The sequence below is a fragment of the Molothrus ater genome, chromosome 15 (assembly GCF_012460135.2).
Source record: "Molothrus ater isolate BHLD 08-10-18 breed brown headed cowbird chromosome 15, BPBGC_Mater_1.1, whole genome shotgun sequence".
Taxonomy (NCBI): domain Eukaryota; kingdom Metazoa; phylum Chordata; class Aves; order Passeriformes; family Icteridae; genus Molothrus; species Molothrus ater.
The window spans coordinates 17,313,904-17,341,276 of NC_050492.2; the positions used below are offsets into that span (position 1 = coordinate 17,313,904).

General features: G+C 47.4%; 1 protein-coding gene across 5 annotated transcripts in view; it reads right to left on the minus strand.

Annotated features, from left to right (window-relative positions):
- Positions 1 to 310: 310 nt before the first annotated feature.
- The window catches only part of PWWP2A (PWWP domain containing 2A), a 29,991-nt gene continuing 2,928 nt past the window's right edge, over positions 311 to 27,373 (minus strand). The window contains exons 2-4 of one of the 5 annotated variants that reach the window (XM_036391735.2): positions 18,495 to 19,462; positions 1,325 to 1,405; positions 311 to 689 (exon numbers count right to left, since the gene is read on the minus strand). In XM_036391735.2, the coding sequence (XP_036247628.1) occupies positions 1,374 to 1,405; positions 18,495 to 19,462 (1,000 nt within the window). In that variant the 3' untranslated portion in view covers positions 311 to 689; positions 1,325 to 1,373. Of the gene's footprint in view, positions 690 to 1,324; positions 1,406 to 6,594; positions 9,200 to 16,598; positions 16,694 to 17,746; positions 19,463 to 27,373 lie in introns of those variants that run through there. The other 4 variants (XM_036391736.2, XM_036391733.2, XM_036391734.1 and 1 more) reach the window with 4 other exon arrangements.

Below are 27,373 nucleotides of genomic sequence, written 5' to 3' on the forward strand. Positions count from 1 at the left end.
TTCAGGAAGTCTCTGTGTGTCAGAAATTCAGGAGCTGCAGCCTTTCACTGAAAGGAAAAGCCTTTCCAGGCACAGCAGGTTTGGTGCTTTAATGTCATTTTTGTCTCTGCAGCTGTGCAGAGTTGTTTTGATTGTTAAACTCTGTCCTGCTGCATTTTTAGTTTAGTTTTAGTTTAGAGCTGGGCCTGGGGTTGAATCAGCTGTGAAACCTCTGCTACCTGAGCTGAGCTCTGCAGGGAAGCTTCAGTGGCTTGGGATTAGTAGAAATGTTAATAATCTTCCCTAAAACCTGGAGCAGTGCAGAGCAAAGGAGAGCCCTGGGCAGGGCTGGGCTGGGTTCAGGGGCAGGCCCCAGCACCAGCTGGGCCTGGTTCCAGTCACCTGCAGCATCCCAGCACACCCCTGCCATGGACAAAATGGAACCACTTTGGAACTACCCTGGATGCTTTAAACGTTAAATTTTTTTATAATCCTTTAACATTTCCTTGCTCTGACCAGTGGGTTCTGTCCCTGCCCTGTGTGCAGTGTCACTCACCCGTGGCTGGCTCTTGTGCCCAGTTTCCAGTGGCCTTTTCCAACCAGCTGCCTTGGGGACAGGATTGCTGTTCCTTCCACTCTGTTCCTGCTTCACCCCTTTGGAAGCCTGGGGAGCTGCAAATATTCCTTCTCAGCTGGAGACTGGGGAATTTCTGGGAAATAGAAGCACAACAAAGCTTTTGAATTTCCTACCTGCTGTGCAAACACATCATCAAATCATTGTGCAACTCCCCTGCAGGATGCCTGATGTGCACCTGGAGCTTCCAATGAAGGGAAGGGCAAAGGAAGCAGGGCTGCAGCTGATTAGTGTTTGTAATTTAATTGGATTGTGTGAAAGTCACTGGGAGCTGGGCATGCTGGTACTGAGAACTCAAGCTCCAGGTCATCCCTGCCTCCTCAGGGCCACTCTCCATCCAGCTGGACCAGAAACCTCTGGCAGGTGTTATCTGCCAGCACAGCAAGTTCTCCTCCAGGCAAAATTCCAATTAATTGCCTGAAAGTCCTTCTGCATTGTCCAAATCCTGAACAAGTGCTTGTGTCTTGCTTTTGATTTTTAAGTGGTTTTTTTAATGTCTGAACTAGTCCTCACAGCTAGACCAGTAAAATAACTGGTGCCTCCTCCTGGTGCCACTGGCCACAACTCAGGGCGTGCCAGGGAGTTTTGACTCACACTTGTTGGATTTACAACCTCTACTAGGAAAAAACTGGTTTATGAAACACAATCTTTTAAATAGAAGTGCTCCTAAACCAAACAGTTCCTTGCTCAAGAGTTCCAACAGCTACTCACCCTCCTGGTAACCAGCACGTGCCTCCTTTCCAGCTGGAGTTGTCCATCCTCAGCTCCTGCCTTTGTTCCTCCTTCCTTTGCCTGCCAAACACAAAACCTTTCAGTAGCTGGCCTTTCCCCTGAGGTGTTTGCACAAAAATAAAGGCAGTGTTGGTCTTGTCCATGAGCTGGGTTAGCCTCTCCCTACAAAGAACTTTCTCCAGGATTTCCATAACATTTGTGGCTCAGACCTTTCATTATTTGGCACCAGAACTGACAGTGGGATTTGTCTCTGCTTTATGCAGAGGTTCTCACTCACTTCTCTGTCCCCCCAGAGACTTTAATCCTTTTGGCTGCAGATGGGCTGAGAATCACAGATTGCCAGGATGGTTTGGGCAGGAAGGGACATTGAATCTCATCCAGTCCCACTCCCTGCCATGGGCTGAGACACCTTCCATAGGGCAGGGACACCTTCCATGGGACCAGGGGCACCTTCCAGAGACCAGGGACACCTTCCATGGGAACAGGGACACCTTCCAGAGACCAGGGACACCTTCCATAGGGCAGGGACACCTTCCAGAGACCAGGGACACCTTCCATGGGACCAGGGACACCTTCCAGAGACCAGGGACACCTTCCATAGGGCAGGGACACCTTCCATGGCACCAGGGACACCTTCCATAGGCCAGGGACACCTTCCAGAGACCAGGGACACCTTCCATGGGGCAGGGACACCTTCCATGGCACCAGGGGCACCTTCCAGAGACCAGGGGCACCTTCCATAGGCCAGGGACACCTTCCTTAGGCCAGGGACACCTTCCATAGGGCAGGGACACCTTCCATGGCACCAGGGACACCTTCCATAGGCCAGGGACACCTTCCAGAGACCAGGGACACCTTCCATGGGGCAGGGACACCTTCCATGGCACCAGGGGCACCTTCCAGAGACCAGGGGCACCTTCCATAGGCCAGGGACACCTTCCAGAGACCAGGGACACCTTCCAGAGACCAAGGACACCTTCCATAGGGCAGGGACACCTTCCATGGCACCAGGGACGCCTTCCTTAGGCCAGGGACACCTTCCAGAAACCAGTTTGCTCCAAGCCCCATCCAACCTGGCCTCATTCCAAATCCTGCTCATGAGTCCCAAGGCCTGACCCCCAGAGGAGCTGAGCACCTGCAGTTCCCTCTGTCCCACCAAAGATTTGGAGCATTTAATATCTCTTAAAAGATAGAAAAAGCAGCTCCCCAGTTCACATCTTCAGCTCTCTGTCCCAAAACCCCAGCCCCAAGGGAGGCAGCCACACTCCAGGGCAGGGTCCAGGCACAGCCAATCCCTCCTGCCCAGCAGGATCCAAAGTCTCCCCCAGCTCATCCCTTGGGACATTCAGGATTTGACAAGGCACCCAGCTTTGGAGCCCAGTCCTTCCCTCCTTGATTAACACAAAACTTCCTGGGATCTACCTGCCCTGATTAGCAGAGCCCCAGCCTGGGAGAGAGGAGAAGCTGCTGGTCACCAGCTCCTAGGCTTTAATTAGCTGTGTTATTCCCAAGGGATTACTGCTGCAGCCAAGAACCAATTACACCCCAGTGCCTCCCTCCAACAGGGCAAAGATGCACTGGGGCACATTTAATGTGCAGCATTCATACATTGCTCATTCACAAGCTTTCCCTGTTTGGATGAATCCCAACATTTTCTTGCTCAGCAACTTTTTCCCACCCCGGGCAGGGCTGTGACTGCTGGGGGGGCTCTGGGCAGCGCCTGGCACAGGAATTGTGGCACTAAGCCAGAGGCATCACTGCCTACCCTGACAAAGATTAAAGGCTCTAAATCAACTGAAAATTAAAACCCCTTTTTCCTGATTCTGCACGTTCAGTGGGAATCTCCCAATTGGAAACCATCTGCAGCTGCAGCCTGTAGTCCCCAGAACTGCATATTTCTCCCCCTTTGTTTCTCAAGGAGACAATTCACAAATCCCGCATGCCCTAAATGGATGCAGCAGGATTAGATTTGCCTTTCCCGGCCTGCCTGGGCCCAGTGCTCTGCTCCTGCTTCCCAGGACTCCCTGCCTGCTGTCCATGGGCTCTGGGCAGTGTCTGGGAGGGCGTGGAGCTCCAGGAGGAGCTGTGCTTGCTCTGGGATAAGCACACGCTGGCCAGGGGGGCTCTGTTCCTGTCTCTGGGCAGTGAAGGGCAGCACCCCCTCCCTGCAGACACCCCAGGGAACAGGGATGGCAGGAAGAGGGAAATGCTGGTATCTCATCTGGGCGGTGGCTGCTGGCAGAGCTCCCTGAGTGTATTCCTGAGTGGTGCTGGCGAGTGCCCAGCAGGTCCCTGGGGAGGCAGCAGGGCCAGGACTTTTCTAATTGCATTTGTCCTATTTCCATGAGCTCCTTTGGCTGTCACCCTCCATCCTGGGGTGCTTCTCTGTCTGAGGGAGGGAGAATTGCAGTATTTGGAACTTAGGGAAAGGAGGAGGCTGAGCAGTGTCAGTATTCCTGGGGTCTTATCCTTAGCATGGCACAGATTCCCTGCCCATGGCTCCAGCCCTGAGCTGCCCTTGAAGCATCAGCTCTCCAACACATTTGTGTCCCTGCTCCCAGCTGGAATGCAGCTGAGGCCTTGGAGCCTGGAGCCAGCAGCAGGTTTTCCAAGGCAAGATGCAGCTGATGGCTCCTGACAGGATCCTGCAGTGTTAATGCAGAGAGTGTGAAGTCCAACCCCCCCAGTTCTGCTCTCACAGCTCATGCCCAATGCTTTTTAAAAGCAGCCACAGCCAAATGAGTGAATCACAGATGCCTTATCCCCATCCATCTGAGCAGTGTCAGTATTCCTGGGGTCTTATCCTTAGCATGGCCCAGTATCCATCCCTGAACACTGTGGGGCCCCCAGCCCCTTCCCCTGACAGCTCAGAGCCTTCAGTGTTTGGATGAACCCTCCAGCAGGAGCAGCTTCACTTAATATTTAATGACCAAGACAACCACAGGCAGAAATTCCAGTCCCCAAGCTCTTAAGATGTGGAGCTCAGCTGAAAATCTGGATTTCAAAATCAGAACTACCCCTCCTGGGCTTGGAATATTTACCCCAAATCCAGAACATGCCAAAACCTCTGCAGGGGTGCCCAGTCTGCACGGAGCACCCACGGCTTGTGCTGCAAACCCAGCAAGGAAGGCAAAACAAAGAGCACAGAGACACTCAAGGGAAAAGCAGGAGCAGAACCATAAAAGCCGGATATGGAATGTGAATAAACCCTGCAGTATGACCCAGCAAACAACAGCAGCCTTTTCCTGGCTCCCTGCTCTGCCTGCAGAACACGACAGGGAGAACAAATCCCAAAACAACTGGAGCAGGGACAGGGGAGGAGGACACAAAGGCACTGCGGTGAGGGGAGTTGGTGCCAGGCCTGGGTTCTGCCCGAGGGGCTCGGCGCTGGCTCAGCACCCAGCACACCTCCCCTGCCACAGAATCCTCCCAGCCTGGGCCATTCCCAGCTTCCCACAAAGCCCTCAAGCACAGAAGGGCCTCTCCATGCAAACCTGACACTCTCCGTGAGGCAGATGAGGCAGGAGCCCTGAGGGAATCGGGAGCCCTGAGGGAATCGGGAGCCCCTCAAGCCCAGCCGGGCTCGCCCGAAAGGCTCCCAAATACCCGAGTGTGACAGTGTGAGTTCCCAGTGCCACTGTCACCGAGCCACCACTCCCTTCAGCAGTGGCCCTGTTGGTCTCACCCTGCAAGATCTAAACTCTGACCTCTCACACTTTGGACGGGAATCTCTCCAAAGCCCTCGTGCCAGAGCTGCACTTTCGCCCGCATTAAGCGTCGCCCTTTTGATAGCCGGGGGCAGCAGCAAACGCCATTAGAGGGGCCTTGTGTGGGCTTTGTGTGGGCCGCGGGTCACCTTTATCCTTTTGCCAACCACTGGAGTGAGGATTAATCCACGGAGTAATTGCAGAGCTCTGCAATCTGCCCGGCCAACCTCTCTCGTGGCTCCGTCCCCACAGCGCTGCTGCCAACTCGGTGTCACAAAGGAGAAGCCATTAGCGAGCAATTACACTTCAGCAGGATTTCCCCGCCTAATGAGGATCGCCGGCTCGGGAGGAACTGCTGCAAGGCTGAGGGAATAATGAGAGAAAGGGGATGGGAGTTCCTGTAATCCCGACAGAATGAGAAACAACCATGAAGGAAAAGAAAACCATCTGCTGGAGCTGTGCTCGGCCACAGCCAGATGTGGGTGTTTGTCACAGTGCTCCCAAAGCACCCCAGGCTGAGCCAACAGCAGCACTTCACAGTAAAATCGATTTGGGGAAAAACTCCTCATTATCCACAGCAGGTCACTGCAACAACCCCTTCCCAGCAGGGTTAGTACCTCTGGGTACCCACCAGCTCCTGGCATCCTCTGTGCCATGAAAACACCCTGTGCCATAAAACCACCAATGCTTCCTGGAAATCAGAACTTCCTGGAAATTCAGTTAACTCAAGCAGCTTATTTTTTGTTTAGCCCAGGAGCTCAACTCAACTAAGGGAATCATTCTTTACAGTACCAAAATTCAAGTGAAAAAATGTGTGTAAATACTGCCTTCTATTTTATTGGATAGTGCAGTTCCAGAGTCTGCCACTCCATAGAATCATGGAACCACGAAGGTTGAGAAAGAACCTTTCACATCATCAAGTCCAAACACCAACCCAACACCACCAGGTATTTTGGAAAAATACTTGCTGGCATGGGCCTCCTTTGAGTGCAGTGGGATGGAGCCCTGGAACAGAAATTACCTCTCCAGCACCACCTGATCCCTGCTCCGGGTCAAGGAAACACAGCTGAGGACAAGGCAACTCCTCCCTGGCTGGAGAAATCCCCCTGTACACTTACCTGTGAGGGCAAGCCTTGTCTGAAACTGTGAGAACTCCATAAAAACCAGCCCAAGGACTGCGTGTGCCAGGGCAGGAGCCCCTTCCCATGGCATCCCTTCCTCCTCCTGGGACTGCGGCAGAGCCACCAGGGCTTCCTTGGACCACCTGTCTCTACCACACCATCTTTTCTTACTAATTACAATTTTTCCTACTGCTTTGGAAAGCATCCACCTGGCTGAGCATAGTTTGGGATCTTCCAGCCACTGTGGTGAAAGGTGAGGTTAGGTAGAGACTTGTCCACGTGACGGAATTCCAGCAGTGGACCAGCAAGCTGAGTTTAGTCTTTGTTTAATCCAGAAAAACCACTTCTGACATAAATCAAAGGTTTTGGGGTCAAGGACTAATAAAGCAAGAAAGTTAAAGACATCAAAACATTATTTCCCTTTAAAAGAGCAATGAAAAAAATCAAGGCTTTATTTGAATAAATGTTACACAACATTCTTTATCATTTTTACTTCTCAGCAAACCTTAAAGGGTGAATCAGATTTTCCTCATTCAAGTCTACAAAATGAAAGAGGCATAGTGACCATTCAATATACAGACAAGAAGGTAGCACGGAGCAAAGCTTAAATATTAAGCAACTAAAGCAAAAAAGTGAAAAGCAATACATTACTGTCACTCTCTCTCATTAGAATATCCCTGACAATTTCATTTCCAAATGAAAATGTGGTTTCCAACGCAATGCTGGGAAAAGCAAGGCAGACATGAGCTCCCTTGGATGCTATTTGCTCTATACCCATATTCTCCAGTGCACACCTGCATCCCTTGGGTTAATCCCTCCTGGTTCAGCTGCTGGGCTCAGGGAGGGAGGGGAGGAGAGCCCTGGGGATCCGGGGGCACAGCCAGGCACTACCGGCTTCCAAAACAACAGCAGGCACTCCTCAATGCCATGTGCAACAACCCTGCCACCACAGTCCCGGGCCTTTTTCCTGAGCAGAAACTGGTTTGTGCCATGTGGTTTGGTGGCTTTTCTGTTTGGTTTCTGGGGGGCTGGGGGACAATGCACCTGATCAGGCCAAGCCCCCATCCATTGTCAATCCAAGCGGAGGTGAAAGGCTGGCACGGAGCCGGCACCAAGGCACCCCTTTCCTCATTCACATGTCTCAAGCTTTCAGTTCTAGTCACATCCCAGGCCCTGAGCAGGACCAGACTGCTGGGCCTCTTCCACTGGTGAAAAGGAAAAGCACTGTAGAACAAATATTCATCCAAATTTAAAAAAAAAAGTTTGTACTTCATGGTGAAATCATTATGGCAAACGGTACAATTTGAACGCACTGCACAGCATTGTACAGCCTGTTTTTAAAAAGTAGGTAGTGAATATTCAATTTCTGCATTTATAAATAAAGAATTTAGCTCTGAAAAGCAGACACTGAAGCAGCACAAAGCACGAGCTGCCACACACTCGGTGTGTGAATCCCTGATGGGCCTGGCTGGGGTTTGGGGGCCTGTCCCAGCCTGTCACTTCCCCCTCTCCGATTGTTTAACAAGTATAAACCTGTTGCCAATGACAGAGTTGTCCTAACTTCAAATCTTATGTGGTTCATTCAGGCTCCAGACACGAAGAAATTGTCTTTGTGCTGACCCAGAGGCCCCTTGGAAAAGAGTCTCTGGTTTTAAACGATCCAGACAAAGACATTTTATTTTCTCCAATTGAATCAGGATATCAGTAAGGAGGAAAAGTTTCCTACAAGTCCTTTCATCTCTATAGAAACAGAAATTTGACTTTTAGTAGATTATGTGCACATTTTCATATCTTCAAAACAAATATTTATTTTCCCAGGTTACACAATAAATCCCCTGCTAAGAACTTTAAAGAAATGGTTCTGCCAAGACAGTGTGCACACAATGGAAATAATTAGTGACAAATAAATTAATATTTAATAACTCAAGATTTCAGCAGCGTGTCCAGCATTCCCAAGCTCCACTGAAGTCAGTCTTACCCAAGACCTTTCTGGGAGGGGAATAAAATGGATAAAACCCAGTGGGTTTCTTTTTTTTGAGTTACAGCTTTTCAAAGAAGTCAACCCAACTCAGATCAACAACCATCAGAAACTCTAATAAAACCTTTGCTCTCTACTAGTTATCTATCTGAAAAATATTCATGTTAAAAGGAAAAAATAAGCCATGATTTGAAATAGAAATGCCATCCCATTGAATCACTCTCCATCCATGATTCCCATCCTGTTATAGGATTATAATCAAAACGCTGCTCTCTGCCTTGTAGCCCCTCTCAAGGTTATTTCACAACCCTCAATTCCCTAAGTGTTACAATAGCATAAATAAAATGCAACCATATTCACACAGAAGGAGCTTTCCCATAAAACAGAGATCCATGGAGTTTGTGGTCACTGTCCTTTCCATCACCTCTATGGGAAATATTGGTCTCAATAGCAGGACTGTTCATATTTCACAATACAACTGGGTTTGGACATGCTTTGATCACAGATCACAGCTCTGCTAACACCTGCACTAAATACTAACTAAGCCTCAGAGAATGGAAAATTGCAATGCTAAAGTCAAGAATTAAAAGAAAAGTTCAAAAGTTACAGTCAACTTCCCAGGCAAATTGGCTCCGTCACTGGCACCTCTCAAAACATACAAACGTGACTGTCACATTACAAAACCCCAGTTATCTGCAGTGAATCTTCATCCTAATATTTCAAGTGGTTCCTTGCATGTAAGTGTCATAGAGTCTTTCGTCATTTCATGCGTCATTTATTGCAAAAAAGTTTTATAAAATATTTCCTAACATCTTTTGAAATTTTAAGGAAAATGTACATTAGGTACAGATGCCCTAACGGTGCGAGGGGGAGCTTTAACATCTTTTACCCCCTTTCCCCTTCAAAAAAATGTTTACTACTTGGTGAAGATTTCAGAGGAAAAATAGGACAAGTCAGTCTCAGATTTCTCTCAGTCCTGATGAGCTGGTGCTCTTCGTGGCAGTGTAGTGAGGTTCCATAAAAACAGCGGGTCATTAGTGTCTCTGAGCTGAAAAGGGGAGAGAAAGGGAACATGGTTAAATGTCTTCCAGTACATATTGCAAAAGTAGGTAAAGCAAAAGCTGAGGTGGCCAGAAAAGTTACTGGCTCATCTGCTTTGTGCATCGTGTGCAGAAGACAAAAAATAGATTGACATTATCACAAGACAGACACAAGTGAGCAAACTCCTCCGGGGCTGGGGTTAGAGGAGGAGCCACAGAACCAATCTGTTACATCTCACCCCATTTCAGCATCCAGAGAGAATTCCAATTGTAAAGACATTTAAAGACAGCTCAGGAAGCAGGGAGATTAATTCACAAAATCTATACATTGATGGCAGCTCCCAACACAAAGCTAAATGTGACCTGCAGAGCCCTTCCACACATGGAGCCGAGTGCCTGAGGGAGCAGGAACTGTAAACCTGCTAATGGTGCTTCCTTCCCATGGCTGCCTCTGCTTTCCCATTTACTCCAGAGAACAGGAATAAATAATGATAAAGCAGTCAGGAACAGCCCAAGTACTGAGCCCTGCACGAACCAACACCAGCCACCAGTTCTTACTGGGAGGAGGGGGAGGCCCTGGCACAGAGTGTCCAGAGCAGCTGTGGCTGTCCCAAGGCCAGGCTGGACGGGGCTGGGAGCAGCCTGGGACAGTGGGAGGTGTCCCTGCCCATGGCAGGGGTGGCACTGCATGAGCTTTAAGGTCCCTCCCAACCCAAACCAGTCTGGGATTCTGGGATTTTATGGAGATTGTGCTCCTCAGATACAGTGACTGAAAACTTGATCACCTGGGTCAGCTCAGTGTCTGTGCCACTGAATTCCCTGAGTGCAGCCTACTGACTGTTGATCGCTCATTCCATGGGGTCACTCACTCCAGGTGGGATCTGTGGTTTGTGGGACAGTGACAGCTCAGGCTGGCTGAGGGCACAGCTCCCCTGGGATCTCCAGTGAGCTCACAGGCTGGACTCTGCTTTGGAGCAGCTCCATTCAAGTGCTGGAGGCAGAATCACACAGAATCCCAGGATCTCACAGATCCCACATTGGAAAAGCCCTCCCAGAGCACTGAGTCCCTGATCCCCACCCTGTCCCCAGCCCAGAGCTCTGAGTGCCACCTCCAGCCCTTCCTTGGACACCTCCAGGGACGGGCACCCCAACCCTCCCTGGGCAGTTCCAGTGCCTGAGCCCCCTTTCCATGGGGAAATTCCTGCAGTGCCCACCCTGAGGCCGTTCCCTCTGCTCCTGTCCCTGTCCCCTCCTGGCAGGAGCTGTGCAGAGCCACAAGGGCCCCCCTGAGCCTCCTTTGCTCCAGGCTGAGCCCCTGCCCAGCTCCCTCAGCTGCTCCTGGGGCTCCAGCCCCTTCCCTATGGAGCCATCCTAAGGACTGCCCCAGAACAAGGTACAGATGTGTGTCAGGACAGGCACTGGCACAACTCAGGCCCTTCCTGCCTGTCCCACTGAACCCAGCTCACACAGCCAACACTGCCACGGGGATTCTGATTCTTCAATGCAAACATTTTCTCAGTCCCTTTGTTCACTGCTGTCCAAAGAGAAGCACTGCCTTTGAAACTCCTGGCTTTTATCTCCAAAGTAAAGAGAAGGACACCAGGCAGCCGTGGAGGGGTAGAAAAGGCACCCCAGAAGGACAAGGGAAGCAAAAATAGCAGCACATCCCATCAGGGATTAAACCTCAAGGCCAGGAGCCCAAATTTAAATAGTTACAGTAACATTTATGCACCTTCCTGGGGAATAATGCTGTGTCTGTGTAAAACTATGGAACAGAAGGCACAAAACTCCTATTTTCCTGCTACAGATTCCATTTGTAGCCAGTGGAGAAGAGGGAAACCAGGCTGCTCTTCCAGATGATGAACAACCAAAAGCAAGAACTGTTTCCTTCCTTTAGAGCCTCCAGCAGCCTCAGCCACCAGGAAAACAAAGAGCAGCAACACATTCTTCCCTTTGTGTGCCTAATTCCCTGAAATACATGACACAGTATCAGGAATTCCTAAAACGTGATCCAACCCATTTTTTTCCATATAAATGTACCAGAAGAGATTATTCCTAAGTCCTTCAACACTTGAAATACCTCAAGAGTTGTTTTTTTTTATTAACTAAACTTCTAACTAAACTGACTACAATACTCATTAAAATCGTTTTTGTGCCTTTAGTTTCTTTTCACCAGAGCTACTAACTACCCAAACTGGCACCACGTGCTTTAAAATCCTGAAGCACTGCAGAGGTGCAGTTAAACCCCAGCATCTCCTAAAGCCAAACAAAAATCCTACACATTACTAAATAAAAAATTATGCTAAATTAGAATTTAAGCAAATATTCGCTTGTAATTGTATCTGCTTATTTTACTGCCAAAGCAAGATCCCTTCTCCCCCTTTGTGCACCTGTTAAAGGATGGCAAGGACAAATCTGCCACCTGAATTTGCTGTGGCTCTGTTACAGAACCTCAGTGCTGGGAACAAGCACTTGCCTCCCAAAGCACAGGATCCCAGCACGTGCCTGGCATGTAGGAGAATATTCCTTATTCATACTGCATCTTTGACATCCAAAACATCTGTAAACAAACATGAAAACTGACCTAGATGTGTTTTTTTCCTAAAGAACAACCTGACTTCAAGTTGCTGTTCCATAAATGGCAGCAGCCAAGCAGGAGGCTGCACCCCGAGGCCCCTGGCAGAAGGGCAGTGCAGCTTTCCTCAGCTCAAAGCTGGGCTACTCCAAGTGTGATTCCTGCAGGATGTCAACAGGACACAGAGGACAGTCCTCTGATACAGACATACTTTTACAAATATTCTGGTTTTCCAAAATCAGCCTTGCTAATGCCAAAGTGACAGGACAGATCCTCTCCCACTCCTGGCTGCACTGAGCCCTGCTCAGCCTGGTCCATTGGTTTCAATCCCTGCCATTACCCACACAGCACCCAGGGTTTCACTGTCACAGATACAATCCATCCTCCAGTGCTTGATTCCAACTCCCTGCCTCAGTTTAAGTGTTATTTCCTGTCCCAGCTGCAACTCAGCAGAGCCCAGCTGCCCCTGTGCCTCTGCCCCATCCCACAGGGATTCACACACCTGGAACAGCCTCAGTTCCCACAGCCCTCCCTTCCTCCTCTGCACTGAGGAATGGAATCACTGGCACAGAAATGCAATTACAGCTGCTCAGAATGTGCCTGGTCCTGGTTTGGGAAGTAACTTGTCAAACACAGCCCAAAGAAACCCCACAGATCCATTTCTTCACACTGAAGGAGCAAAGCTTGGATTCAAACTTGCTCCAGGGGACTCTGGTCTGTTCCCTGAGCCAGCTCCTACCTGCAGGCTGCTGCCAAGCTCTGCCCTCAGGCCATGGGCAAGCAGGAAGAGGAGATCAGACACCACATCCCATGGCACAAGCACATGAGCCACCTTTCCCAGGTTACCAGGTTATTCCACCCTTTTCCTTTTGTGTGTCCCTCTCAGATGTGCAAGGTGGCTCAGGTTTTCTGAAGCCCTGGTCTGCCAGCACCACCCACTTCCCAGCTCCTGCTGTTCCCACCTCCAGCCAGCAGCACCAATTGTATTTTCCTGAGGAAAACACAGAGCCAAGCTCTCCTCAGTGCCTGGTGCCTGGCACAAAGGTGCTGCTCCAGGGAATTATCCCAAACTGCCCCATCTGGGAGCAGCAGCAAAGCTGTGCAGGGAAAAAGCAGGATGGCAAAGCAGTCACCAACTCCCTGGCACCACAGCTCTGCCAGGCACTGCTGCTCTGCCTTGTGTTCACACAAGGGCACTCGTGTCATTGTTAAATTTAAAGGAAATAAAATCATTAATTGATTTAAGTGACAGTCTGGATTGTATCCACATCCCAGGTAACACAGAAGGGTGAAATGTATGAGTAAATCATAGGGAATCATAAGCTGCTATTAGGATCCAACAGTCAAACCCCAATAATCAGAGGTATTTCTGCCCTGGGAGGAATTGCTGCTGCTTGGTACAGCCCATGCAAATGCCCACAAACAGTTCTTAGCACAGAGGTAGATGGGGTCAGACTAGAGCAGGAGGGTGAGCAGGGCAGAGAAGGGAAAAGCCACGATGCAGGGGGATGATGATATTCACCTGAACATCTGCCAGGGTGACCCGGGGAGGGAACTGTTAAACAAAACCCAAAGTGGCCCAGAGAGCAGCTGGGGGGTAAATGTTGACTGGGAACTGCCACGGTCACTGCCAGGCCAGGATCACACACAGGCTCTTTCCAGCAGGGATTAAGGAGAATTTGACACTGGATATCTCAAACCTGACCTGATGGATCTTCAGGCAGCTACACAAGTTCTCAGTGTTAAATGTGGGTGATCCCTGATCACTCCATGGTCAGAAGCTTTGTCAGTTATGGAGAAATTCCCTTTATAAACTCATTGTACCCAATGGATGGTGCCACCACACACTGCCAGCCATCCCTTTAGGCTCGAGCTCCCTGCACTTCCCTCCCAGCTCATCCTCAGCTCCAGGTCAGTGAGGGACCCCCTGCTCTGCCTGAATTTGCTGTTCCTGCAGGCATTCACTGGAACACAATTATAAAGCCAAGGATGGACTGAAAGAGCCTTTCCCTGGTTATCAGTCTGCTCCTTTCACAGCTCCTCAGCCCAGCAAGCTGCTCTGTTTTCTCACTGGACTCCACGGAACAGGCAGGGCAGATGATGATGCTGAGAATGAGCTACTGACATTTATTTTTCAAAATTCCTATTCTACTCCTGACAGTTTTAGCAGACATGAAAGAAAATACCAGGACTTAAGAGAGTTAAATAAAACCAGACCTAAGGGCTAGCAATGCACAAAGCAACGCTTACCCTTCCCCACTTGTGCTACTCTTAATCCTAATCACAGTTAGAAACTATGTTTAAAAAACCCAAAGGTATTTTACTCCACGCTGAACAAAAAAATCTTTTCAGCCTTGCACAGACCTAAACCACCCAGGAGCCCCACCCAGGGTAGTTCTGTAGGTGCCAAACTGAACACAGCAGCGTCTGAAAGAGAAACCAAATCATCAGAGATGATTATCTCACTGAAGTGTTGACACAAAGCTCCACTCTAATTAGAACAGCAACAAATATCTGTTCAGTTTCCTGCATGACTCCACTTCAGACACACACAAGCATTTCCTGTTGCTTCCAGCTCTGCTCCTGAAGCCTCACACCTTCAAACACCCCTGGGAAAAGAGCTCTGAGCTTTGCAGTAACTGCTCTCTCTCCCAAGGCGTTTCACCTGGAGATCTGCAGAGGAACAGAACACCTGAAACTCATCATGTGCCACTCTCCCCTAAACTGACAGCCCATAAATACCCAGCAACCACACAGAGGCACTCCAGAAACTAAAAAGGCATCATTTGCCATTTATCCCACTAAACTGATGGGAAAATAGCAGCCACCCTCTGTGCTGCTGCTGCCTTCTGAAGGATTTAGGTTGGAGAAGACCTCCAAGGTCACCAAGTCCATTCTGTGCCAGATCCCCACCGTGTCCCCAGCCCAGAGCACCGAGTGCCACCTCCAGGGATGGGCACTCCAGCCCTCCCTGGGCAGTTCCAATCCAGCCACCCTTCAGGAATTGCTCCTGGCAGCCCTGAGCCTCCCTGGCCCAGCCTGAGCCCGTTTGTCCCCACAGGGTGTCCAGGGGGGAGCAATGGATAAACCCGGGCAGGCCATGCAAAGTGCCAGCCCTGGGGCACACCAGGTGGGGTCACAGCTCGGCTAAACCAGCCCTAAGCCTCATCCCAGCCTCCAGGGCTCCTCTCACCCTGTGCCTGCCCTGAACCAGGCTCTGCCCCTGGAAGCTGCTGCATCCACAGGAGCAGCTCCTTTGGGGTTAAACCAGAGTCAGGGGCGAGTATGAAGAGGAGATTTTCAGCTTACTGCAACATGGTGGTGTAAAAAATTAATTTAACAGAACAAATTACTTGTTTTGAGCCCTGCTCAGTCTGCAGCCATACAGAACATTCACTATGAAACTGAGGAAAGACTTAAAACTCATCTGCTACAAATCAAAACTGACTTAAATGCCTTCCATAAACAGTTCTTTTGAACATAAAACCACCTAAAGAAAGCCCTCCCACACCTGCTGCTCCCCAGTGAACACCTGAGCAAACTCTGCCTATGTAAGCTGCAGTGCTATTCTAATTTTATATAAATTAAGAGAACAAAGCTTCCAGGTCTTCTAAAGAAAAAATAACAATGTCAATATTGATTTTGCCACTACTTGGCTTACAACAACTAACTTAAAGCCAGTTCACTTGAGCTTCTAAACCTCAAGGAAGTGGTGTAGACATCTGACCCACCTCACATGGGTTCCTGACTCCAAAAAGCAGTTTGCTTTAATAACAAAATACAGCTTATTTACTTAAAGAAACTGTTTCTGTTTGCAGGAGAGAATACAGAGAAGTGAAACAGATTTTTTTTTCCAATTTTTTTTTCTTTTTACAAAATCTATTGTGTGTTTGTCACATTCAAAAAGCATTGACCACTGGGGCTTTTTGGGAACTGTTAGAATGCCAAGGTAAAGCTGGTATATTTGGAAGCTTAATTGGCAATTAATGACTGTCATCTTGAGGAAAATTTGAACAGCCATGGGTTTGACACCTTAGACTTCCAATAGTTCTGTGGGCATGGCAGAATAATTTAAAAAGGTAAAAAGAAACTGTATGCTTTGGCAAGACCAGACAGTATCATGAACATATGAAATTAAATCTTAAAACAAAAATATTTTCAGGGTTCAATGATTAAATCCTTGCCCCCTTTTTCACATCTGTTTAATTTCAGTCTGAGCTTAAATTTTTACATCTGTCACAATTGCCTACGTGGGCAATCCTGGAAAAACCAGGATGAAAACTGCTTTGGGATGAGCACCAGGAGACTTTCACAAGGCACTGCAAGGCTGAAGCAGGAATGTGTTGGAGGACACAGGAATTGACATGGTCAGGTAAGGACCAAAACTCAACAGAAAAAAAAAAAGTCCAATGCATTGCATGAAAATGCCCCAATAGTGAGCAAAAACCATGCAAGAAAAGCTGGAATGGCAGTGGAGAGCAGCTCTGACTGCTCTGAGATGGAAACTGAAACATTCCCCACTGTACAGGTGACATTATCCACAGGCTCTACTCAAATATATGGCCCAAAAGCTAATTTAGGGAGAAAATTTAATCAACTTTCCAGAAAGCCCTCTACAGAGCTGGTTCTGAAACAAAAGGGACAGATAATTAATCATCTCCAAATTAAGACTGAAGTATACCAATGGTATTTACATCAAGCACTTCATCTTTAAGAATGCATGAAAAAGGACAATTTACTTTTTAAGGGTGTCCTCTAAATCCGGCATACAGATAAAATACTCTGACATCCTGGATTTGTTTCAAAGCTTTTTGAGAAACACACACAAATAATTCAGATTTAGTCAATTTTATTTACAGTTTGTTTTTTTACATTTCAGAGCATTACACAATTACATATCTCATTTTTCTGACCTGCAAACAGATACCTTAAACGGAAATAGTTTAAAAAAAAAAAAGAAAAAAAAAAAGAAAAAAAAAAAGTTAGATACATCCAAAATGCAACAATTACACATCTGACAATTCACAAAGTGTAATTTACTAGGACGTATCCTAAGAATTTAGGAACAACCAGTCAGGAGAAAATCTGACCAATTTCAGCAATTGATTATTTACACATTCAAAACAAAGCCTCTCTTAAGCTAAACCTCCAGGCAAATGGCCTGAAAGATTTCTTCAGGAAGAAAGACCAGAATGATTCACACCTATGCAGCATTAACAGCCCTTGATCCCAAACACTGAGGCCTCCTCAGCTTTGTCTTAGAGCTACAGGCATCCCTCGACTTCTCCGACCCTGAAGTGATTTAGTTGTGCCCCCATGTGCATAGAAAGGTTGAGTGTTTAAGTGGTCACTACGATAAAACCCCATTTAATCTGGTCTTTAAGTCACTAAAATTCTTCTTCCTTCCAACCTGGAGCACGTCTCCAATGCCATTTAAACCGGCCCGCAGAGGGGAGCTTGAGCCCACCGGGCCTGGCCAGACTAAATCCATTAGAGACTGGTTAAAAATAATCTTTAAAGACCATTTAGACAAGGCTTACATTTCTACACTTCCCTGATGGGCCACCTAATAAAACAAAAAAGTCACAGCTACTATTTCATCCCTCGTGTCAACCCTTGGCCACACAGAACTAGTTATATACTGGGTAGAAACTACTAAAAAAGTCCCTGCAAATCAGCTGCCTTCCAGCTGAGGCTATGGCTCCTATGCATCGGGTGGTTTGGTTTGTTTTTTGTTTTTTTTTTTCTTTCTCTTTAAAAAAAATTCTCACTTGAAAAATACCTCAGTCCTCACTTGTAGGCTAATTTTGATTGCATGTTCAATTGGTTTGAACCGTCAGGAACCGCTCCGCACGGCACGAGCCTCGCGTGAAAGGAGCAGTCAGTCAACCGAGTGCAACTTCTGCCTCTGCCACCTCCCTGGGGGCAGTTCTCTCTAACCTGGCTAGGGTTTGGTGGAGCCTCCAGGTTTCTTGCCTACCTTACTCTCCACGTTCACGTCTCAAACTGCGTCAGCAGGGCCCGCACCTCGGGCGTGAGCTGCTTGGCAGCCTTGGCTGCCTCAGTGACGGCCTTGCGGTACAGACCCTTTCTCTTCTTATTAAAGCGCACCTGGAAGCTTTCTAAAAAGGGGGAGAGCTGTGCAAGAGCCAGGAAGGAGGTGGTGGTGGAGCCGAACCACGAGATGCGAGCCTCCTGGCGCACCAGCAGCCCGCTATCCTTGCGGCTCACCGTTATGGTAAGGATACGGGCCGGCCACCAAGGGAAGCCATAAATCTTGGCCCAAACAATGTCCCCTACACATACGGTCCTGCCATCTGGTGTGACACATTTAGAGACGTTTTTGGAAAAGACTTCTGTTTTCAAGGAATTACTGAGCTTTTTCTCTTCCTTCGAAGAGGAGGAGGAGGAGGAAGAGGAGGAGGAGGAGGAGGAAGGTGCATGCATGCTGCCTGGAGGAAAATCAAAGCTTTCAGTAGAGCTACACTCAGAGTTGGTGGATTTCAAATCATCTGTGCTATCACTACTACAAACTGATGCACTGGAAGAGTCAGATTTCTTTTGATTAAGGGTCATGTAAACCGTTATATTGCTTTTGCTGCCTCTCTTGCCCAGTGTCTGCTGTTCATCCTGATCAACAGTTACATGCACTTCACTCGTGTCCTGAACCTCACTGCTGGCCTCTTCGGGGCCTTCTGAGGGGCTCTGGGTTTCTGAAGGGGCCTCACCTGCTGAGCGGGTGGAGGAGCAGCGAGACTGGGGCTTAGTTGCCATCTTGCCGCTCCGAATTTTCTCAAGTCCTGTCTTGAGGGAAGAGTCATTCTCTTCGTTGCGGTACCGCTGCGGCTTGAGGCGCAACCGGGGCGGGAGGGACCCTGAGCTGGTGTTCTGAAGACGCCGCGTGAAGTGGACCTTTGAATGTGCATTTTTGGAAGAGGAGGTTGCACTCTGCTTCTTTTGTGCCTTTTCTTTGGCCATTTTCAAGACTTCCCGAGCTTTTGCATGATCCATGTTTTTGCTCTGGAGAACTTTTTTTGTGTTTAACTGCGCTTTTGAAGTATTTGCTTGTGCGGAAACTTTAACTACTCTGCTTCTGCTGTGGGCAATATTTGAAACCTTGACCACAGCGTTCCTTTTCTGGCTTTCGTTTTGGCTTTTTCCATCCACCTTATGGTCAGTCTTAAGTTTTTTATTCACAGTAGTCACGCTCTCGTTTCTTCGCTTTTTACTGTCCTCATATTTGGAAGAGTCACTTGCATTGCCACCTTTCTTGATCTCCTTTTTCTCTGCCACCACGCTGTTTTTGCACTTGTCACACAGCACCTGCCGGGGCCGTAGCTTGATGGCGTTCATGATGGAAGTGGGTTCCTCCCTGTACATTTTCCGCTTGGGCCGCTTGATTTTCCGGGGTGGAGGCTGAGGTATTGACTGGTTGTAGGTGTCCCTGATAAACAAAGGAGGAGGGTATGGAGCTCCCTCGTGAAAGAGAGGAGGTGGTTTAGAAGTCCAAAGGCTTTTAGCTATGCTGGGCTCTGAGGGCTGCGTGAGGGAGGAGTCATCAGGGACCGCGGCGTCGGCCTCACACTTCACCTGCGCCTCCTCTTGGAATGGTTTGCTTTGGAGCTGCATGGCTTCAGGTTTGTCCTTGTACTCCCTTTTAGGAAATATGGTCACAGGGATTCCATGGGGGCCAAACCTTCAAGAGAGAGGGAGATAAAAATTCAGTGTTTGGAGGGAATTTTTGCGGCGTTTATCACAAAGCATTTGAAAACTTGTCTGCATTAGGTAGCCAGCATTTGGAAACCGTGAACCCTAGAGAAATTAAAGCTTCACATCCAGCCTTATGGGAAGCTTTGAAAAATGCTAGACACCAAAATGAAGTCAGTGGAGAACAAAAAATACACAACTTCACTTATTATAAGTTTCTTTTGTATCAACAAGACGCCCAGAAAATGTAACAAAAATATCCCCGAGACAGCAGCAAAAGAATTAACTTTATACATCTGGAAAATGCTTATAAACATCCAAACTCACCCCAACAACTCCCAGTCTAGCCAGACTCATTTTCCATACCAAGTCAGCTTTATAAAAAGGCATCTTCAGGACCTTTTCTCCCATTTTTAGCACAGCAGAAAAGGATGAACAGTCCAGATTTAACAGAAACAAATCTGGGCTGCAGTGAACAGGGAGTGCCTCCATCCACAAAAGCTCAGCACCTGATGCTTTACAGCCCAAAACTCCCCAGCCCAGACTGAATTCCTCCCAGCAAAACTCCCCTTATTTCAATTCAGAATAAGCTGATCCTCATTGTTCCATGAGCAAACAAGATTTTAAACCTTTCACTCCTCTTCTCCAGACTGGAATTGCTCTAGGTCAGGACAAGGGAGCAACTCCCCAAGATCTGTCCTCAGGTTTGTGTTGCACCGTGGCTGCTCAACAGCAGCATCCCCTCAGCTGATTAAACTGAACTTCATTTACTTTTATTTGTATAAGTGCCTACATGTTGCCTTTATTTCCTCAAAACTGGATTTGAAAATGTGTTAGAAGGTTCTTTACAGTGTCCCCAACAAAAGCCACCCCTTGTTTGTCCTTTTGCTTATCACAAGCTCCTTTCTACATCCAAAGTTGCAATTGAAGCAAACGACCCACCCAAGATTAAATTATCCACCCAGTCTGCATTTCAGCAGCTCGTACAGACATTTTTCCAGCCCATGGTCTGGCATTAAACCACAAGGGACTTGCTCACAACTAAGTTTTGCATTCCCTAAAGTCCCACAAGTCCATCAAGGGTAAAGAAGTTGCTTTTCCACAAATACTTTTCCCTCCACAAAGGATTGTAAGCAAGTCACTCGGTTCCAAGTAGGGCTTTAAAAGAAACTATCAGCTGACAGTAATTAAATTAGCAATATTTTCAGTGTTACTGGCATCAAGACCTTCAGCTTCTAAAAGAAAATAAGATCCAGATCCTATCATTCACCACCTGATAAAGATTAAGAGGATTTGGTAAAAAGTTAATCTATGCTAAGAGCTGAAAACAAGACAGGGCAAGATCTCTGCTGTGCAAATTCCATTCCCAAAGAGCACAGCAGCAGAACTAGACAGGGGTGGGATATCAAACATCCCTTACCCTGCTCTCAGTGCCTCAGGAACTGCATTTCCAGCCCTCCCAGGCCATTCCCTGAGCCAAGCCCTTCTCCCAGAGGGCAGTTATGGGACTCTGTCAGGAAATCAGCATAATTAGCTGTCACTAGGAAGAGGTGGATGAAGAGGACTGCAAGGGTTTCCAGAAGGATCCCATTCGAGTATTTCATCTCTCTTTTCCCAGGTTCTCATTCCACTGCCTCCTCAGCAAGGTGTGCACAATTTGCACTCCAAAGGCACAAAGAAGCTGATGCAAAGCTCAGCACATGCCTGACAGCAGGAAATCAAAGATTCATTCTGCACCTTCCACTCTCCTTCCTTCCGACACAAAACACAGGCCAGGACTAAGAACAGGAGGCCACAAAGGGTAATTTTTATCCAAGGTGCAAACCTGCTTTAGTAAGACACAAAACCAGTCCAAAGTGAAGCCCTGAAGACAGAGAATCCTTCACCAAAGGTACTGCTTAAAAAATAACCCAGACTCTCCCACCCTGTCCACCTACCCATGAACGAACTGGGAAGTAAAGAACATTCATGGGTCTTGTGCCAGTTTTGTACAGCACTACTCCTGGAAATGAGGTGTTAATACAGAACACACAATTAGTCAGGACCACCTGCAGGACAAAATGTATTTGGTAAGCCAAGGGAATGATCATTATTTACAACAGCTCAGTGTATTGTGTCTTCTCTTGGCCTCACCCACCAGCAGACTGTATCTATAAACAGTTTCTGATTATCTCTGTTTTCTCCCTGGCTAACCAAGTTCTCCAGCAACTTGGAAGAACGACATGAAAACAAAGAAGAGAAAACAATGGCAGAAAAACTTGCAAATGAAACAGTAAAGGTTACAGGAAAGAATAAAGACAAAGAACAAGGTAAGGAAAGAGGGATTTATTTTTCCTAAGAGAAGCAGCAGAATGAAGACGTGAGCTTAAACCTCTCCAGGACAAGGCATGACACAGCATCTAATGAGTTCTGCAGCAAGCACAAGTGTTTATTGCATGTACCAGAATTTCCAGGCCCATCTTCACACACCTGGTTGATGGACCTTGAAGAGAAATACTTCTCATACAGCCACAGTAGTTTCTGTCACACCAGCTGCAAGGCTGAACTAGTTGGTTGTGTTAGTAGTTAGAGAGAAAAGCTGCAAAAGCGTTTGGTTCATCTGCCACAGAGATGAAGGAGGACCAAAAGGCATCTATAGAAAACAAAATTAGAAAACTCCAAGGCACACAGCTCAGTTGTATCATGACATTTACTGATCCCCCAGTCAGTCATGGCTGGCACAGAATTTCAGTTCCCCACAGTGAGACTCCCAACAGGCTCCTTTCATCACATGTTCCATCTTTAAGTTCTACAAGGAATTGCCTCGTCTTTATTCCAACAACAAAATAATTTCTTCGGTATACTGATCCCAAATATCACCTTACCCCACAAGATTTCAAGGATAGGCTTTTCTGGATGACAGTAGAGATATACTGCAATTGCTGTTTGCTTAAAATAAAAATCCCCTGGTGCCCAGGTTCCAGCTGCTCCCTGCCCAGCCCACTCCTGACTCTGTAACACTCCGACCTCAGACATCACAGCCCAAGGAATGGCACCATTCACTGACAGGGATCTAAAGGAAGTGTCAGAAAAACCAAGCTCAGGAATAGGCAGTGCTGGGAAGCTGTGCCCTGCTGCTCCCTACCCATGGAAATCAGAGCCAGCTCTCCATGGTGCCAGCTCCCTCCTGCAAAGGTGTCCCAGCTCTGATTTGCCTTGAGAATGCATCTCTAAGACAGGATGGGTGTGATGTATAAAACTCATTTCTCAAAGGTTTTTCGAGTAACCAGGGCAATGAGCAGGATCTGATGGCACCTCTGCTGTAGATGCACTGCAAAATGTACATTTTCACTGGAGACAGAAATAGCAACAGGACACCAGGACCTGTACTGAGCTGAGAGCCTGATCAATTCTGGCACTGCAATGATATTTACACTGAGAGGAGCTCTCAGTTGACCAGGGTGTGCAGAGACAGAAACAGGGTAAAAACAGGGAGGCTTCATTTCCAGTTTGCCAGCTGCAAGTTAATTAATAGGCAGCCATGGCATCCAAAAGCCAGTTTGGGTACCAAACCCAAAACTGTCATTGAAAGCCAGAGTTTTGTATTACAGACATATAAACCTAAGTACTTAAGGAAAGTAAAGGCACTTTTTTCAAATCTAAATCCTGTAGCAGAATTACCACAATGAATGCATATTACTGTTCAATTTATATGCAAAACAGAACAGTTAAAGAGTATTTTTTCAGAAATAACCACGAGAGATACAGAACAAATCCCATTTAAACTCATTATTGTTTGTACATAAACAAAGTACATAAACAACACTCCCTGGGGGAAAGTGTTTTACATTAGTACCTAAAGTCTGAAGTTCTCATCTTCAGCCTCCAGTGTCTGACTTCTCTACTCAAAGGGAGAGAAATGAGAAGCCCCTTGCTCTGCCAAAGGAGTGAAGCCCCTGAGCAGGTTCAGAGCTATTTCCCATTTGTCTCTGGACATCAACAAAGCAGAGAAACTTGTGTTCAAGTGTTCAGTCTGTGGTAAAGGACTGATGAAAACCCATCTTCGCCACCAGGGCACTGCAGAAATCTCCTGTTACATTTTCTGCTCTTGTACCCAAGATCAACCTTGGTGTTCTGCAAAAGCCAGGACAAACAACAGCTGAAGCCATTTTTATTGCATGGATGGAAGTTCCAGGAGTATAATAATATGCTGAAAGAACTATGGATATGTATTTCATGCATCTAAACTGAGGCTTTAAATTATAACATTCCATGTAATACACAGTTAGATCATAGCTATTTGAACACAAAGTTTTGCAGAACTCCTCTAAATAACCTGCATTGAAAACAGAGATTATGCAACAACCTATTTTTAATGAAGGATTTACTTGGTGTGATAAAGCACAAGATGGAATATATTGCTTTAAGTGCAGGCACCTTCCTGAAAAAAGCATTCCCAGAAGCCAAACAACCAGCTCCATGGTTTATTCACCTCCTGAGCAATGTACACCAGGCTAAAGAGCTTAGAAAATGCACATTTCACTGAGAGCTCTGAGCCCATGGCAAAGGACTGCAGTGTGAGTGACTCTTTGGAGCAGCACAGCATAAAGGAAAGACAGGATGCTCTGAGTTTAGGCTTTCCATTAATAATTAGCATTATCATAATTTTACTGGCACATCTATAAAGCTGAAGGCATGTTTAAACTGCAATATCTTTTAATTTCTACATCTGTTGCCATTATGAGGTGTCAGTTGCATTTGAAGCAGACACTTTGCTGATCCATTTGCTGTGATCTATTTTGAAGGATTATACCTTGAATATACTCTTCAGGAACATCCATATGCCAGACCAGGACATATGGAAGAGAATGATACCATTAGATAATGGATGAACTGAAGTGTTGAGATGGCCAAGATTCATCAGTCCCATAACAGAAAATAAACTGAATGCAGACTGAAAATTTCATCCCTGCCCTGCCTCAACACCTTGCACCAAGCCAAGGAACCCTGAGAAAGCCAGGAGAGGCCATGCTGCTGGAAAACAGAGAATTCCACAAGGAAGGGCAGCTCAGCCATCATCTGTCACATCCCAGACCAACAAAGAAAGCTGGAGACCAGGGATTCCCTCGGGAAAGGAGAGCTTGAGGCCCAATCCAGACCCCAGTTCCAGCCCTACCCTCTAAGTGAGGCTACACTTGACACCTTCAATAAAACCTCTCCCAGTCACCAGCTAAAGACACCTGAATTACCCTCTGAACCACACTCTGATCACACCTCAGCTTCCCACGTTCTGGGGACAATAAAAACAAATAAATGTCAAAGAAATGCTGGGGCTGCTCCTTAAATGCCAGAATTTCACCAAGCTCCTCTGGGCTCCTGAGAAATCAAAGAGGGCAGGGGAGCAGGTTGTGGGGACCTTGGGAACTGAGTGCAAGTTTTAAAATGAAATAAACCAAAACACACCAGCCTGAGCCACAGACATTTCTTTACTGTTAACAGTGTGCATCACAGAGCAACAGGCATCCTACACACCCCAGTCCTTCCCAGACAAGGATGAGCACCTGCAGCCCCTGGTTACCAAATCAAAGAGCAGGGAGAAATGTACCACATTTTTCAAGTGAGGCTTCTGCTGTTTCCTTCTCACATCATTCCCTTGCAGTAGAAGCTGAATTAACAAACTGGGAAAAGCACAGGGTTCAAGAGTCAGTGCTGTACCTGAAAACTGCTTCTGGGATTGTAAGAATTGCAAATTGCCTATAAAAGTTTATTTTCATCATACAGCTCATGCACACCTTGGTGCAGGAAGCTCTTCCTTATCCTCCATAACCAAAGCCCAATAAAGAGATCATTTCAAACATATGTCTGCAAGGAACACACTGCACATCCTCTGCATATCTAACCAAGGCTCGTAGGGCACAAAACAACTGTTTGCTCTCTCTCTCTCTTGTTCAAGAACTATTATGAACACACACAAGTCAGAAGGGAACTGGTTTAGAGAAGAAGACAGACACATGTCCTTCACATCTGCAGGATTAGAAGGACAATTTCAGTTAAATGATAAAGCCATAAATAGGCCAAGTCTTGACTGTTGGCAAAACAACAGAACATAAATTTAATCCCCTCTCCTCCCCTAATCTTTAGAGGGGTAAAAAAAAATACACACAGAAATAATTATCCTTCCTCCAGAAGATCAAACTAAAACCACAACTTCTTAATCCTGTACTTTAGGATTTACAAATGCTACACATTTCAGGATTTCCCTCCCACCTACTTCCTCCAGGTGCAGAGCAGGATTTACCCAGAGCCAGCAGGTGGGGTGGACATCTCCTGTCCCCTGAGCAACCAGGGAGTGAACAATGCCAGGCACAGCAGCTCACAGGGACTTTAAACCCCCCCAGAACCAGGATGGGCTGGAAAGGACCTTAAACCCCACCCAGTGCCACCCCTGCCATGGCAGGGACACCTCCCACTGTCCCAGGCTGCTCCAAAACCCAATGTCCAGCCTGGCCTTGGGCACTGCCAGGGATCCAGGGGCAGCCCCAGCCGTGCCAGGGCCTGCCCATCCTCACAGAGAACAATTCCTAATTCCCAACATCCCATCCAGCCCTGCCCTCTGGGAATTCCCTTGTCCTGCCACTCCAGTTCCTGATGAAGTTCCCCCTCTCCAGCCTCCCTGTAGCCCCTTCAGACTCTGGAGGATGCTGTGAGGTCTCCACACAACCCTCTCCTCTCCAGAATGAGCATTCCCAGCTCTGCCAGCCCATCTCCATGGGGAGGATGCTCCTTGCAGTCCCCTCAGCAGCCTGGAGCCTCCTCTGGTCTCTCCAGCAGCTCCAGCTCCGTGCTGGGCCCAGGGCTGGGCAGCTCTGCAGGTGGGGTCTCACCTGAGCAGGGAAGGATCCCCCCCTTTCCTGCTGCCCAGGTTGTGGGATCAGCCCTGGATATGTTGAGTTTTTCCCCAACCGTGCTCCATTCCCTGTCTCCATCAGGCACATCTACCCCAGAACCCCCAGCAGAGCCTCAGCCCGGCAGCAGGAAAGCACTTAAAAGGTAATGGCAGCAGCACTAATGAAGTTTAACAGTAGGAACACATCCCTAATTTGTGCAATGAGCCTGCAGAGTAAGCAAAGTGGGGACAGGCTCCTCTCCAGAAGAGGATTTACTGCACAACAAACAGACCTGGCACTCAGGACATGTGGGTTCCTGCTCTCTGCTGGTTTGCAAAACTCCCTGGGCAGCAGGAACAGGAGATGGCCACTGGGGCAGGCAGGGAAGCGCCTCCTTAACCCAAATAAATGCAGGAATAAAGCCCACTCAACACCCAGGGGCTTGTGGTACAAACTCCTAAAGGGATATCCCATTTACAGGGGGTGGGAGAGGGAATCAGCCCCCTCACACAAATATCACTGACTGCACACCAAAGTCACCAAGAATAAAATGCAAAGTCAGGGCACCATCTCAACAATGGAAAAAGTGATAAAACAGCCAAAAACCCCTTTAAAATCACAATATATGGGGATATTTTTGCTTTTCTTTCATTGTGGAGTTCAAGTAATTCAGAACATGAGAAGACAAAAAAGGACACAGTGAACAGGTTTTTAAAACAGTCATTTAAACTTACTCTTCTTAGTACTGTATGGAAGCAGCACCTTCACTGTTCTGGAGGGTGCAGAGGGGAAAGAGAAATTAAGATCCAAACAGGATTAGGAATTATTTCCCTCTGATCATACAGTGAACACAGCATTAGCATGTGCACTGAACATAGCCACTTTTGGAAGCTACTGAATGAGCAAATTCTAATACAAATTGTCACTTTTACTTAGTAAGAACTGTCAGTCTTAAAATATATTGATCCCTTTGGCATTAGGAAAATTGAGATTACTCCCATGCATTTGAATGAGACAGATTTCAGCAACCACCC